At 40.2% G+C, this 16430-nt stretch overlaps 1 protein-coding gene across 3 annotated transcripts in view; it reads right to left on the bottom strand.

Annotated features, from left to right (window-relative positions):
• Positions 1–16430, bottom strand: part of FNDC1 (fibronectin type III domain containing 1) — a 119138-nt gene that overhangs the window by 48799 nt on the left and 53909 nt on the right. For all 3 annotated transcript variants that reach the window (XM_064292889.1, XM_064292884.1, XM_064292892.1), the window contains 5 exons: positions 13214–13420; positions 8945–9043; positions 7117–7234; positions 3202–3389; positions 2364–2471 (listed from right to left, as the gene is read on the bottom strand). In XM_064292889.1, coding sequence (XP_064148959.1) covers positions 2364–2471; positions 3202–3389; positions 7117–7234; positions 8945–9043; positions 13214–13391 — 691 coding nt within the window. In that variant the 5' untranslated portion in view covers positions 13392–13420. The remainder of the gene's footprint in view (positions 1–2363; positions 2472–3201; positions 3390–7116; positions 7235–8944; positions 9044–13213; positions 13421–16430) is intronic.

The raw sequence follows: 16430 nt of genomic DNA, 5'->3' as shown, positions 1-16430 counted from the left end.
CGCAGCATTTAAAACTGTGAGGAAAAGTTGCTAAGTAATAGATTTATGTGATGTCTAGTGCTTCCATCTTTAACTGGCTGCGTCTATAAGCGTAAGAAGGCCTTGAGCTTTGAAAGCCATGGGTACTTCAGTCTAAGGAACTAAAATGTTTCTGTGCTTACATGGAAATACTGCAACACAAGAAAGTCATATTTTAAAGCATAATCTTCACTTTTCACCTAAAACTCTTAATGCCTATTCTCCTCTCAGTGAACTCAAGATTTATCAAACTTATCAGATCCAAATACTTTGAACTATAGAAACTTCAAGCAATTTGTCATGTTTCCTAGGACAGGATGGAAGATATTTTCCTTTTTCCCAAACGTCTAACCTTGAGAAAATACGTTAATTTAAAAACTTTCAACCAAAAATGCTTTTCCAGCATCAGTCTGGAGAAGCGCAGCATTCTTTTCTCATTGAAAATGAACAAACCAGTCATTTGTGGTGGACAAAAGTATTAAGAGTATCCACCCTCTACAAAATTTTGCAATTCAGATTTTTTTATAGATTCAATTGATCTGGAAAAAAACTTGACTATGTTCTATATTTCCCATACCAGAAAACGCTCCAGTGCAATTATGAATTTTGAATCTCACAATTATATCTTTGTGAGAGCTTCCTAAGTAGGCAGCAGATACGCGAGTTCTTTTGGCCATAAAAACGCAGTAGCGCCTAATATCTCCATAAAAAAAAATCTCTAGCAGTACTTAATGGACTACTAGGGCACATCTTGAACCAAAGAGTTCTAAATGCTGACTAAGATGTGGGAAAGGGAAAGAATATAAATAAGTGGTATGTAATAAAGTCACTAGAGAAGCAATAATGGACTTTTTTTTAACTAAAAAAAAAAAAAAAGCCAGCCAAAAAAATGTCTTCATTCAATCCCAGATGCTTTGTCAGCACCACAATATGGAGGGAGTCAATGTCTCAATTGTTGTAAAAAGGATGATTTAAAAGGACGAACTAAATCTTTAATCTCTTCATTTGTTTCTGATTTATTCTGGTGGGGAAAAAGAGCAAAATAATAGAATATTCTTAAAAAACTATTAAATGGTAAAATATTGTTTCAAAACACCATCCCACCTCCACCTTGCCTAACTTCGACTGCTCCATGAAAAGACGTCCACAGGTCAGAAAAGATAACTTATGACTTGAGAATACTAATTAAAATACAACTGTTTTTAATGTAAAAAGCACTCAAGAACATTTCAGGGTCTGTTTGGAGGCATTTTCAAGGGCTATATTGGGATTGTTTCCCTGGCATTGTCTTCACAAAGGCATCCTAAGGGTAGGAAGAAATGGAGATTTTATGAAGGTCAAACACAAAAAAGAACCACTTAAGCTTTTTAAATTAAGAAATTATCAAAGGAGGTTAGTGATAATTTTCTGTATTTTGCAAAGTTTACACAAACTTTTTCAAGGTTTCTGGATGTATTGGACTTACAGCTGTCTTTTAAAAACAAGTAACAATAAAATGTATTCCTTTCTTGAATAAAATCTGCATTTCTTCTTACCCTTAGGATACCTTTGTGTAGGCAATGCCAGGGAAACAATCCCAGTACAGCCCTTGAAAATACCTCCAAACAGACACTGAAATGTTCTTGAATGCTTTTACATGAAAAACAGTTGTACTTTTATCGAATATTCTCAACAAACTATATTTTTAAACTTAACTACCTGTGAATATTCTGTTTTTTGTTTAATCTACAGTATTTTTTGTTTATTTGTTTTCAGGTGTGTTTTCCTCAACCACCACCCCTCCCCCCCCCCCGGAAAAAGGAAAGGCTGACAAATAGAGCATAAATCCATTTTCTAGCAACTATTACTTGAATTTTCAAACCCATAAAGATATATATGGTCTCATTGAAAATATTGATGGTCCCATTTAGGGACCATAGGAATTGGGTTTCTGCCAATTCCTATTGTCTGTGATCTTACTGGAACAATGAAAAGACACATAGCATGAAAACAAAGGTGTGATTTGGATGGGCAAAGGCTATGATGTCACATCCATGAAATTAGAAACATTCTTCTCGATGGCAGCACCAAAAAGCCTGCCTGTAGAGAACATGAAAAGAATAGCAGTGGTCATTTTGACTACCTGGACATTACTACATTGAAACCACTGCATGAAATATCCTTTCCCTAGGATTGGCACCTCATATACATATGTTGTATCCTTATGTCTTTTTCTGTCACTGGATCTGTGATTAGAAGCACAGGTTTATTAGAGTGAATTTGTGCATCTCTATTTTTTTTTTTTTATTTGGAGTATGTCACTTCCAGGTGATTGCGTATTATACTTCAAGTAATGAGATTCCTACCTTTCACTTTCCCCTCCGTCTCGGGAAGTAGATCCCAAGATGCAGTGACGGCTGTTGCTTTGCCATTGACTGGCCAGACATTTAAATTTTCAGGAGCTGTGGTAGGAGCTACAACAGGACAAGGAATCAAACAACATTTAAAAATGCCCTAATGGATATTCTAAAAGTGGCATATGTCTCCTGAGCACGCAATTTTTTACTGAAGAACTGCTGTGCTAATTTTTATTATACGTGAGAGAAAATTCTAAACTTGCTCTTGAATAATACAGTGACTTACATCACTTCTACCCACTCAGATGTGAGTTTAGACATATCCAGGGAAATGCTTTCAGGGATTCAGAATTTCTCTCACTGCTGAATATTGAAAAATTACAAAGATGATTAAAATCCAGTTCCAACTCCATTTTAATAAAGCTTTTAAAGATAGCATTGAAAAGAAAATAATTGTCATCTTGGATACAGAGCAAAATTTCCCCCCAGAATTAAACAGAATCTCAGCCTTAGGGAAAAATGATCTCTTCTACTCTCAAGAGACATGCATTACCCAGGGGGCATCCATGCATACGTGGTGATTTATGTATACTGCACACTAGGATTTAATGTGTTCCACATGTCAGAAGAATACCATGCTAATGAAAAGTCCACGTAGGATAATGCATGCACCCAAGGAAACAGCTCCTTAACTTCTTTGTGTTTATACATAGAAACACTACCAATATGTGGCTAAAAAAAATACCCAGGATGGCCTTTGACACTACTGGCTTCTTAAATGGTCTCTACTTCTTATTTTAGGGAGAATTCCCAGATTGAAAATTCAAAAGCCATTTTAAATACAGACCAGATTCTGGTGTTCTTTGGAAGACAGACGTGCTCCACTTGCCATCTCTTTCACCCTGTGAAATACGGACTGCAAATTCATACATGGTGTCTGGAATCAGGTTCTCAACCAGCACACGTCTGTTGGAGGTCTGCTTGTAATCCCACCTTGCTGACTCCCCCTTTTCTCGGTAGCGCACTGCGTACTGTCTATAAGAAAATGCAATCCAACGTTGCGCCCAGTTAGTCAAATTCTCTGGAACTGAGTACTGGATTCCTTGCTATTTTTCCTTCTGCACAAGTGATGACTTTTGCAGATAAGTAAGGGAATCAAAGAGGAGAAAAATCTAAACTATTGGCTCAAATAATCTACTTAATTTCCGGGCTGACGTGTCTAAAACAGGTCAGGAAAGATGGAGTTTAGTATCTTTTCAAGACTAAAAAGTCTTATTACTCAAAAGATGAACTAGCAATCACACAGGGACAAGAGGAGAACCGGTTACATGCGGCATGTGCCTCACCAAGGGTATAGCTGTGTGAGTTTGTGTGTGTGTGTTTGTGTCTATATGTGCTGTAGAAATGGGTGGTGTTAAAGACTGGAGTCAAGGTATTTTGGCTATTCAGAAAAGAGAGACAAAAAAGACTCGTCTTGTGCACAATCAATCTGATCCAAGCATATTTTCAATAGGTTCAGTTGGAAAGGGAACATGTGGTTTTGAGCAGACTTATTACCATGAAAAGGAACAAAATACGTAGCAAATAGAGCAGGATAGGACAGCTCATGAAAGGAACTCTAGTGTGTGATTAACAGAGAGACAGAGAGAGACGGCATTACCAAACATGGTAATACCCCACAGTCCCACACAGCACCAATATCCCCAACACACCAAGAGTCACAGCACTATTTACTGGATTCCTTTTCCAAGAAATTTCCTTTGTGGCCTCTTTGCAGTAGAAAGGATTTGATGAATTCAAAAATGTGCTATTTGTTATGATATTTAATAAGGAGAAGAGTTTAGTGGAAGACATGGCACACCAATTAACACAGCAGTTCTGCTAAGAAAACTCAAGCCTTCTTCAAGATGTTGGAAATCAGAGTTCAATGGTAATCAGGGGCACTTCGTGTTCAGGGAAGGCTATGTGGCTAAGAAGATAATCACTATGAATCTTTTGAGGTCTTTCAAAAGAAGCAAAAAATAAAACAAAACAAAACCACATGCCATTAAGTTGATTCTGACTCATAGAAACCCTATAGGATGGAGTAGAACTGCCCCATAGGGTTGCCAAGTCTATAAATCTTTACAGAAGCAGACTGCCACATCTTTCTCCTGTGGAGCAGCTTGTGGGTTTGAACTGCTGACCTTTCAGTTAGCAGCCAAGCATTTAACCACTGCGCCACCAGGGCTCCACAAAAGAAGCAGATGTCTTTTTTTTTTTTTTTTTTTTACTAGCAGACAGTTGAGGAAACTACATATCTGATAGGAATAGCATTATATATATTTCTCAGCATTATGTTCTATTCATTTTAAAGTGTTTTTCTTTGCTTGTTGCAGATAGGTTCAAAAGTTAACAAACAATGACCGGGTGACCAAATTTCTGGCTTTCCCTTAGCTATATAAATTATTCAGTCACTCTCAAGTAAAATGTTGGTGGCTATTTGACTCTACTACTAACTGTGGTGTTCACCAGTGGCCAAACTTGTTTTAATCTTATGATTGTTTTTTCTTCTGTTGCTATTGCAAACAAATATTAAGACCAGAATAGTATAATGTCATGGCTTAAGAGAAGAGAAGGTGTACTTTGTTACGTACAAAAGAGCAGGACATGAACCAATCTAGCGTTTGATGAATGTTTAATGAGGAACTGCTATGAGCAAGGAGTCCCTGGGTGGTGCAAGTGGTTGGAGGTTTGAGTCTACCCAGAGGCACCTCAGAAGAAAGCCTGGCAGTCTACTTTCGAAAAATCAGTCTTTGAAAACCCTGTGGAGCACAGTTCTACTCTGACACACATGGGGTTGCAGGAGTCTGAGTCCACACCAGGGTAACTGGTTTACCTGGCACTATGAGCAAGGCATTAGACAGATGCCCACCATTCTACATAATGATCCTTCCTACAGAGAGTATAGCCCCTGGACGCCCTTTTAGCTCAGTACTGAAGTCACTCCTGAGGGTCACCCTTCAGCCAAAGTTTAGACAGGCCCATAAAACAAACAATAATACATGTAGCTCAACCACTTATATGAGACTAAATGGCATACCAAACCAGAGGCAAGGACGAGAAGGCAGGAGGGGACAGGAAAGCTGGGCAAATGGAAATGGGAAACCCAAGGTCAAGAAAGGGAGAGTGTTGACATATCAAGGGGCTGGTAACCAATGTCACAAACAATATGTGTATTAATTGTTTAATGAGAAACTAATTTGCTCTGTATACCTTCATTTAAGGCACAACTTAAAAAAAAAAAAAAAAAAACCTTCCTGCAGTGAGTCTTTCAGGATGAGATTCCTCCCAAAAACATTCCCACATCCTCCAGGCATGAACAGAATGTTCATGAGATAAAGCAAAACACAAACAAGCTTAAAGAAATAAATAGAATCTATTAAATTTCCAGACAAAATAAAATTCAGGGCAAGTGTGAATTGAGCCCTGTTGTATATTATGGAGCCCTGGTGGCACAGGGGTTAAGAGCTATGGCTGCTAACCAAAAGGTCACCAGTTTAAATCTACCAGCCACTCCTTGAAAACTCTATGGTGCAGTTCTACTCTGTTCTATGGGGTCACTATGAGTCAAAATCAACCTGATGGCAACAGGTAATGGGTATGTATTACGTTCAAGACTCTGGAAGCATCAGATTTGTGGGAAATGTGTGAACACAGGATTAACTAGATTGCTGTAGAATATTCAACCATTCAGTTAAAAAACAGTCCAGTCCACTTAAACCAGAGACTACACCAGTCTGAGACCAGAAGAAATAGATGGTGCCCAGCCACAACTAATGACTCCCCTGACAGGGAACACAACAGAGAACCCCCGAGGGAGCAGGAGAGCAGTGGGATGCAGACTCCAAATTCTCATAAAAAGACCAGACTTAATGGTCAGAATGGGACTAGAAAGACCCCAGAGGCCATGTCCCCAGACCTTCTGTAAGCCCAAAACAGGAACCATTCCCGGAGCCAACTCTTCAGATAGGGATTGGACTGGATTATAGGATGGAGAATGATACTGGTGAGGAATGAGCTTCTTGGATCAAGTGGACAAATGAGACTGTGTTGGCATCTCCTGTCTGGAGGGGAGATGGGAGGGCGGAGGGGGCCAGAAGCTGCCTGAATGGACAGGAGGAGAGAAAGTGGAGGGAAGGAGTGTGCTGTTTCATAAGGGGGAGAGCAATTAGGAGTGTATAGCAAGGTATACATAAATTTCTTTATGAGAGACTGACTTGATTTGTAGACTTTCACTTAAAGCCCAATAAAAATTAATTTAAAAAAACAGTTCAGCATTCATATACATCAGAAAATAAAATCAGTTAATTCAGTGGATCCTTGTTATTCACAGATTCCGTATCTGCTAATTCACCTGTTGTTGATAGTTGCTGTCAAGTAGACTCTGACTCGTGGTGACCTTTTGTACAACAGAATGAAATGTTGCCCAGTCCTTCGCCATCTTCACAATTGTTAGTATGTTTGAATCCTACCCCCTACAATTTACTTGTAACCCCAAAGTCAGTATGAGGCACTGTCACAGTCATTTGGGGATATGGAGTATGGAGAGGAATCCTACAATGCACAAAGCTGGTTTGGTATCGATGAATTCAGTGTCCCCAGGGACTTGACAGAACGTAAATTCTGTGACTAGCAAGAATGGACTATGTGGGTCCCCTCAGGGCCAGAGAAATCACATCTCTGTGACATAAAATAAAGGCAAAGAAGTAAAAGAAAGTACCTTGATGCAACAACCTTCTTCTGTTTTTCCAAGGCAGGGTCCACCCAGGCTACGAGCACAGACTGGGATGACATCACACGGACGCTGATGTCCTTGGGCACATCCAGCTCATCCTCTTCTGAAATGACAAGGGAGCACAGAGAAAGCTGCCTCTTAGGAAAGACTTCATCCTGAGCGCCTGTGTCCTTCAGAGTCTACTCTCCGCCCTTGCAATTCTTACATTGCTCGTGCTTGAGGTAGATAAAATGGAACGAAGAGAAAGCTTAGCAATGATTTGGCTGGTCAGGGTAAAAAGGCCAAACTTTCTACTTTTTTAAAACCCAGCCTAAGAAATGGGCAGTTCAATTTAAAAACTGCCCAACCCAATCAGCCATAAAGAACACTACAAAAGAGGATGTTTCCTTGGTCAAGGATATTACAGGTAACTCACTGTTTTCTCAACACATGTGGGAACCTTCTGGGAACTGATAAGATCTTTGGGGGAAGCTGAAGTTTAGGGGGAGAAAGACTCAATGCAGAGCATGTCTTTGGTGATTATGGCATGAAGTGACAGTTCTGGTTTAACTCATGCTGAAAAAATCGTATCAGGACCAATGTCCTCACATTTTAGAATCTGACACTAAAAGACAGATTAAGAGCTATATTCAGATATGAAATCATTTTAATTGGACAGCTTCTTAAGAGGTTTATCTTTGTCATCTATGGTGTACATCACAGTCACAAAACTTGCTATGTGTGTGCAACCTCTAGCATAAATTAAGACTCACAAAATGTCTTCAGTCTTGCTTTTTGGTGTCTTAGGTTTGTTGGTTTGTTTTGTTTTTTCATTTCATCTTTCAGGAAACATGTTTCAAAAGAACATGGATTTTGCTACATGTAGAGGAGGTGAGACTATTTCACCTGTTAGAAAGGTGATATGGGGACTTTTTCTACAGCAGCAATTAAAGTGAAACTTGATACATGTGGAACATCTGTCTTGCCATATAGAAAACTGTAATAAATTTCATTTTACATTGTGAATTCATGGAAATACAGTAATTACGTTGCAGGTTACCTCTTTAAATTAAGGCACATGATCCGGAAAAGGTATAATACATTGTTAATATGTGAGTAATATGAAAAAAAAAAATCTGTGAACGGGTGTGGGAAAAATTATTCCTTAATAAAAAACCTGTTGAATTAAACCCGTTGACATCGAGTTGTTTCTGACTCATAGCGACCATATAGGACAGAGTAGAACCACCCCATAGGGTTTCCAAGGAGCGCCTGGTAGATTCAAACTACTAACCTTTTGGTTAGTAGCCATAGCTCTTCACCACTACGTCACCAGGGTTTCCATTCTTTAATAAGTGACCATTAATCAGGCTATCAGTAAACCCTATTATGTCTTTCCCCACTCAATGCCACTGTATAGAATTTTAACTGAGATAACGTTCAATTACGTATCTTGTGTGCTGTTCCCTTCATGCCTGTTCCTCTGCCTCTCACTGTTCACAGGGTATCACCAAGGGCAATTTACGTGCAATCGGATCATGCCTGTAGGTGGGATAAATGAGTGGCTGCTCCTATCATGGCAAACCTACAGCCCAGTGACACCACTGGAAACATACAGTGAAATATCTTTCCAGGGGGGAGATTCATCACAAGAGCACTCCATCCTCTGAGTTAAAAGAAACACACTTGGACTCAACATATGATCAGGTTTCCCCTGCTGTGTTCTTGACAGGAAAGGAAATTCATATCCTTCGTCACACAGCCAGCAAGCATCCTATGAACACTGCATTCGTACTAGACCATGGTTTGGCCAAACACATTCTTAGGAACATACCTGCAATTTTCCGCTTTGTCAAGGCTGCCCTGTAGACTGGCTGGCTCCGGCCCTGGGAGTTCACAGACTGCAGGGAGACCACGTACACTGACTCAGAGGCTGTGTACAGACCAGAGAGAAAAAGGGACCAAAGAGAATGAGAGTCAGCACCTTGGTTTTTTAAGGAGCACATATCACTTGATTGTCTGAGTGTCCCTCTTCTCTTCCCTACTTTCCGTTCTATCTTGCTGGGCAACTTCCCACTTCTTAGTGTCCCTGAGTGATGCAAATGGTTAATGTGCTCAGCTGCTAACTGAAAGGTTGACAGTTTGAGTCCACCCAGAGGCACCTTGGAAGAAAGTCCTGGCAATCTACTTGCAAAAAATCAGCCATTGAAAATCCTATGGGGCACAGTTCTACTCCGACACACATGGAGTCACCATGAGTCAAAGTTGACTCCATGGCAAGTAGTTTTTATTTTACAAGTAAGGATATAAAGCCAGAAAAATTGGGTGCCTTGTCCCAGGCCACACCCCTAAGAAGCACTCTGTAATCTTCCCTGAATCCAGAATTGCTAATGCCTAACTCCAGGTTCCATTAACCATCCTTCTTATAGCAGCGTTCATCAATTAAAGAATCAAAATGAGGCAGCCTGATACATTTCAAGTGCAGACAGTTGTATCATCAGGTAATACCATAGATGGGTCAATGAACAGAGGTGACACCAACATCCTAAATAAAATTTTTAATGCCGGGATTCTTCCTTCACACCTTGGTGAACTTTCAGATGACAGCAGGAAAATATGCCTTTTGTTTTTACAAAAATCATATCGAGTTAAAAATTAAAACAGGCCTGTGCTCAAAAACCTCACAGAGAGATACCTACTTGCGTAAAGTGAACCGAGAGATTTCAAGGAAAGGGGTAATATGTGACAACCTGCTCTGATACAACCAGGCCAGGGAAGCTCAAGCCATGACATGTGCAAATTATTTAGTCTTAGTCTACCAGAGACTTTTGAAATGCATTTTTTATCAAAGGGAGGAATCGCTTTTGTCACACTTGGATTCACAGAATAACCAACTGAGCTAACAGAAGAGTAACTTCAGATCGAGTTGTGTCTTGGTGCTATTGACGATGGAAGCATGCCAAGAACAAACACAAAGATCTGCCATTCAACTTCGAAACCTTACAGCAAGCGTACAGAACTAAATGTGAGAAGCTGTGCCCCATCATTTATCAAGCACCATGAAGAAATGAAAATTTCCCACAAGTGAAATGTCTATGTATCTGTAATGTGTTTATTTAAGCTCTTACTTTTTTTTTTTGGATGCCCAGATTCTTGATTTCCTGAGCTCTCAAAATTAAGTTATGGGAGTTATATGAAGAACATGGCATCAGGATTGGAGGAAAACTCAATAACAACCTACGTTATGCACATGACACAACCTTGCTTGCTAAAAGTGAAGAGGACTTGAAGCACTTACTGATGAAAAACAAAGACTACACCCTTCAGTATGGATTACAGCTCAGTGTAAAGAAAACAAAAATCCTCATGACTGGGCCAATAAGGAGCATCATCATAAAGGGAGAAAAGATTGAAGTTGTCAAGGATTTTATTTTGCTTGGATCCACAGTCAACACCCATTGAAGCAGCAGTCAAGAAATCAAATGACGTATTGCATTGGGCAAATATGCTGCAAAAGACCTCTTTAAGGGGTTAAAAAGCTAAGATGTCACTTTGAGGACTAAGGTGCACCTGACCCAAGCCATATTTTCAAATGCCTCATATGCATGCAAAAGATGGGCAATGAATAAAGAAGAGTAGAGAAGAATTGATGTTTTTGAATTATGTTGTTAAAGAAGAATATAGAATATACATCAGACTGACAGAAGAACAAACAAATCTGTCTTAGAAGTACAACCAGAATGTCCCTTAGAAGCAAGGCTGACAAGGCTTTGTCTCATGTACTTTGGACATGTTATCAGGAGGAACTAGTCCCTGGAGAAGGACATCATGCTTGGTCAAGTAGAAAAAAAACAAAACCAAACCCAGTGCTGTCGAGCCGATTCCGACTCATAGCGACCCTATAGAACAGAGTAGAACCACCCCATAGAGTTTCCAAGGAGCGCCTGGCGGATTTGAACTGCCAAACCTTTGGTTCACAATGGTAGCACTTAACCACTACACCACCAGGGTTTCCGGTCAAGTAGAAGGTCAGTGAAAAAGAGGAAGACCCTCAATGAGATGGATTGACACATGGGCTGCAACAATGGGCTCAAGCATAACAATAAGTGTGAGGATGGTGCAGGACTGAGCAGTGTTTTGTTCTGTTGCACAAAGGGTCACTGAGTCAGAACTGACTTGAAGATACCTAACAACAATAATAAAACTAAGCTTGGCTCAAGATGATCATTATGGAAAAGTTCTATACTACAGTAAACCATAATAATAGTTCTCATGTAATGGGTAAGTCCCCACTTGGTGTTAAGCATTTCAAAAGCAATTGTTCATCAAGTCTTGACATACCACGAGGAAGCTATTATGATTGTCTCCATCTCACAGATGAGGAAGCGGGCTCAGAAATGGGAAGTGACTAGCCCAAGGTCATGGCCAGTAAGTGGCAAGCCAGATCTCAAATCCAGGTCTGTGTGGGTCCAAAGCCCGTGCTCTTAATATAGGTGAGGAAGCTGCAGGGTCCCAGCTAAGTGAGGACCTGGGAATCCACATTCTGAGAAAGTCCCACAAAGCTGGACCTCCAGTATCTATTTTTTCACAGAGATATAATGAAGACTATGCAATGGTGTAAAAATGTACCTCTTTCTGTACTCCTGATTATTGAATAAAGGCTGGGATTAAAATTTCCAAATTGATCCCCTCACCACCAGCCCAGTGACCCCAGGTACCCCATCAGAGCCAACATGCTGTCTCCAACATGCTCTCTCATGAGACTTACCTCAGGTATGTGATACACCCTGAAGTCTCAACTTTTAAAGGCTGGTCGTAACCTCCTGAGGACTTCAAACCTCCTGATTCCTGATCACAACCCCCTTCCACCTCAGGTCCTGGAACTTGTTGTTTCCTTGACCAGGAGCACTCTCCTTTAATACCCCATGTTCACTCCCTCACCTCTGCAGGTCTTTGCTCAAATGTCACCTTTCCTGTGGTGCCTTCTTTGACCATTCACACCCCTGGCTGCTTTACTGTCTCCAGGCCACTTGTCACAATCTAAAAGATGAACATTCTACTCACTGTTCATTTATTGTCTGTCTCTGTGAGGGACTGCCTGGACGCTGGCACCTGGCATCAGGCCTGACCTAGAAGACGTCCAGGAAGACGTGTTTATGGATAACTTAGGGGTCGGGATTTCTGCTGACAGAACAGTAGGCCAGTTTTCTCCAAGTTTCCTTAGTGATGGACCATTCTTTGCAGTAACATATTTTCAGTGGTATCTCCATGTTATATAATGAATTAAAGGCTATGCCTCCGTGCTATCAGATTAGAATGCAATGGAAGGGCTCCTGGAAGGCGACCCCTGTCCTGCCACAGCCTAAAGGTTAAAATGATGGGAGGATGGGACTAAGAGTTGAACAGAGAGTACAAGTTTTAATCATGGTTGTCATGGATTGAATTGTGTCACCAAAAATATGTGTCAATTTGACTAGATCATGATTCCTAGTCTTGTGTGATTGTCCACAATTTTGTCATCTGATGTGATTATCCCATGTGTTGTAAATCCTACCTCTATGATGTTAATGACGCAGGATTAGAGGTAGTTATGTTAATGAGGCAGGACTCAATCTACAAGATTAGGTTGTGTCTTAAACCAATTTCTTTCAAGATATAAAACAGAGAAGTGAGCAGAGAGACATGGGGACCTCATTACCACCAAGCAAGAAAAACCAGGAGTGGGTGTCCTTTGGACCAGGGGTCCCTGCACTGAGAAGCTCCATGACCAGGAGAAGATTGATGGTAAGGACTTTTCCCAGAGCCAACAGAAAGTGAAAGGCTTCCTCTAGAGCCAGCACCCTGAATTTGGACTTCTAGCCTCCTAAAAAAAAAAAAAAATTTTTTTTTTTTCTCCTACACACTGAGAAAATAAATTTCTGTTTGTTAAAGACATCCACTTGTGGTATTTCTGTTACAGCAGGAGTAGATAACTGAGACAAGGGAAATACCCCAAAAATGAAAATTACATCTCATATATAATGTTCTATAGGAGAAGCTTCTAAATATTGAAATGATCACAAAAATCATCAAGATGTTGAATGGCAATTACAATTAAACTCACCGAGCTTTTTAATTTCGTGCGTTCGCTCATCTCTTGTCAATGGGACGTAATTCATCTTTCGGCCACTTTCCCCATAGCCCAGAAGAAAACCTCGTGATCTGCGGGGACTCTTGGCTCCGGACAGGCGTGGGGCTTTCCACTGAACAGACAGCTTGTCATCTGAAGACCGGATGCGCATACGCAAGGGCTTGTTGGGCACTTCCTTTTCTTAAAAAGGACAGGACACAGATACCATCAAACAGTATACCACCTAGAATTTACCATGATGTACATAAAGTCTGTCCACAGACTGAGCCTTAGCAATTAGCAGCTTGGCTTAAAACACCAATTTTTGGTAACCAGTTCAGGTAAGAACAATTTTCCCCCCAAGGATATCAACCCCCTATCCACATTTTCTTCCCCATATTTCATACCAAGAGGTCTCAGGAACTTAAAATGAAAACATACCATGTTGTGAGACTGCCGGCTAGAAATCTTGGATGTTTTATAATGTTCCTTTTCATCTACTTCCTTTTGCACCCTTAAGGCCAAAACTATATATTCTCTGGCAAGAATTAAAGGTCATTGTAAAAATATAGCAGACACTTATTATGTGCTATTTATAACTGTCGCCCAGAAATCTTTTTTATTGTAATGTTGAAAAGATGGCTTTTCTTGCTTTTACAATGAACCACTAAGAGCTAAATACAAACTGATTTCTGTTTTGGATCTTAATTTTTTTTATATGTCTAATTCTTGCCCTTGCAGACAAACCCTGGTCATGTCAGATCATTGCTGCCATTCTCAGTCTCTGTTCTGTTGTTTTCTTCTTGCTTAATTAATCAGTTTCAAGAAATCCTCTGGCTAAACTGATTGATGTCAAGAAACACTAACTTTCTCAAAGCAATGCATCTGGTGGCCAATGCTTCATGTTTAAAGTTTTGCTTTTACGTTAATTAAGAACTGATATGTTTGGGAACAAAGATTACAAACCATGTAATTACCACACTGTCCATTTCTAACAGAATTTTCTAATGTTCCAGCACTTATTTGAGGATCGAATTAGGCTAATGAGTGTCTCTCTGAAGTTATTTCCCAGTCATTCTTCCTCCACTATATACACTAACCCCATCATCGATAGTAATTTAATTAGACTAGAAAATTCCCAGCTAAACTAACATTTCAACACTAAGACTTAAAAACAAAAACAAATGTAATGAGTTAATGTAAGCTTCAATAGCACAATCAATAAGTAGCCATTTGAAATGGTTATTCTGAAGGCCAGATGCCCAGTTCCAACTTTCTGAATCTAACCAAGAGGAATATCCATTTGTAGATGGAGTTACCTAATCATTCACTGGGATCCCCATTCTTAAATGACTACTAAGAGAACACCGTGTACATGGTTAAGCAAATATCTTCCCAGATATACAGTGTAGTAATTATTCAAATTATTAGTTTTTAATCCAATGGACTAACTATGCAAAACTTTGCCTTGCATCGTGGTGTCGTGAGTACGATCACTTTGACTGGGGTTTTACTAATCTGATACAATCGCATTCCAAGTTAAGAGGTGGACTCTCACTATCCAAGTCTAGCCTGTATACAAATTGGGAGTTTCCAAGTGATTATGGAAACAACAAATACACTCATTTACAAATTTCAAAAGAAAATAATTTGTAGAAAACGTTTGGTACTAATAGTTGAATCATTAATGGTGCAGCAGCTCAGTTGATTAATCAGATGGGTTTCCATTTGGGATCCCTTACTTCATATTCATAACAATGTGATATCCAATGTGTCTAGAAAGATCCGGGCTGCCAAATCTTGTCATGTGTTTGAGTTATCCATGGTGACTATGTCACAGAAGTGGACATGAAGGTGTGTGACTGTTGAACAGAACTTGCATGCTGCTAGAGTAAGAATGCTTTTTAAAAATATACTAGGGAAAGTGCCTTGTCAAGAATATTTTATGACAAAGCAAAATTTGGACAAAGAGCAGCATGTTTAGTCTCATTTAACAACAATAAAGTTTGTTTGTTTTAAGTGAGCAGATATTTGAAAGAGGTTCATCAGAACAAAATACCTAACAAGTTTAATTTTTCAGGAATAGTGTTCGTGTCATTTTCATGTTTTTGGAACATTACAAAATAAATGCCACCTGCCATGTGCCTGGAGTTGGAGGCCTGGAGAGAAATTTTTAAAAGAAGCAAAAAACTTAGCTTTGTCTTCTCTTCCAATCTTCTAAGTCATTTTTTTCTCTCTGTGTGCCTCCAATACAAACTAATTATCACCACACACACCGCAAAAAAAATCAATTTTAACAAAAGACTGTTCTCATGAGCAATGTTTGAAACTACCAGCCACAGACCACCTGTGGCCCTGAGGGCCAACCATCTGAAGGTGAGATTTAACTTCATGGGGTGACCAGCTTTGGGCAAGGGTCATAGCTATGAAAAAAAAAAAAAAAAGCAAATAAGGTAAATTTATGTCCACCAATCATATTTGATGTTTATTTTACTTTTATGAAAAGCTGCTACCTCTTCAAGGGCTGGGAAATGACCCCTGCTCAGGCTCCCACAGATCACGCTGACCGATTTCAGATAGAACCAACAGGTTTACCACCCAACACCACGCTGCCACAGCCTACTTCCCCAGGGGCAGCAGAGAATGGGATAGATGCTCACAGTGCTGCCACTGCCTTCACTGGTCTCAGTGTCACCCCACGGCCCCCTCCCCTTCATGACAGGAAACAACATATCAACCTAAGGCGTGCTGGGATGATCTCTAGCAAAATGGGCAAATCTACTTAAAACACATGTGAGCCTTACGTGAGTCTGGTAGAAAGTAAGTTATTGAGCAGAGGAGATAGCATTCTCTGCCCAAGGTCCTGCTCCAGTCCTGCGGCCCCTCCAACTCCACATCCTAGAGCAGGAATAGCGTGCCTGGGACCCCAGTGTCAACGCTGGTGACAAACAGATTCTGACTTTGGTAACCCTTGATATTAAACAGTAAAATGCTGGGAAAAAAAGTAATAAAGAAAAAGACCATTGGGATTTCCTAGAGCCATGGTCCCTGAGGAGAGGAAGGGATGAAATTCCAAGGACAAGAAGCTGAAGTCACTAAAGGCACAAGGAGTTTATCGCCTGAGGTGCCCAACCCATGGCGCTGTCCCAACAGAGGCCACCCAGGCCCACACAATCCAATGGCAGGGGCAATAGCCACCCCGTCAGACTGC

Source organism: Loxodonta africana, chromosome 1, assembly GCF_030014295.1.
Source record: "Loxodonta africana isolate mLoxAfr1 chromosome 1, mLoxAfr1.hap2, whole genome shotgun sequence".
Lineage (NCBI taxonomy): Eukaryota > Metazoa > Chordata > Mammalia > Proboscidea > Elephantidae > Loxodonta > Loxodonta africana.
The sequence above is the reverse complement of the archived record's forward strand: the minus strand, read 5'-3'. Positions and strand labels throughout refer to the sequence as shown.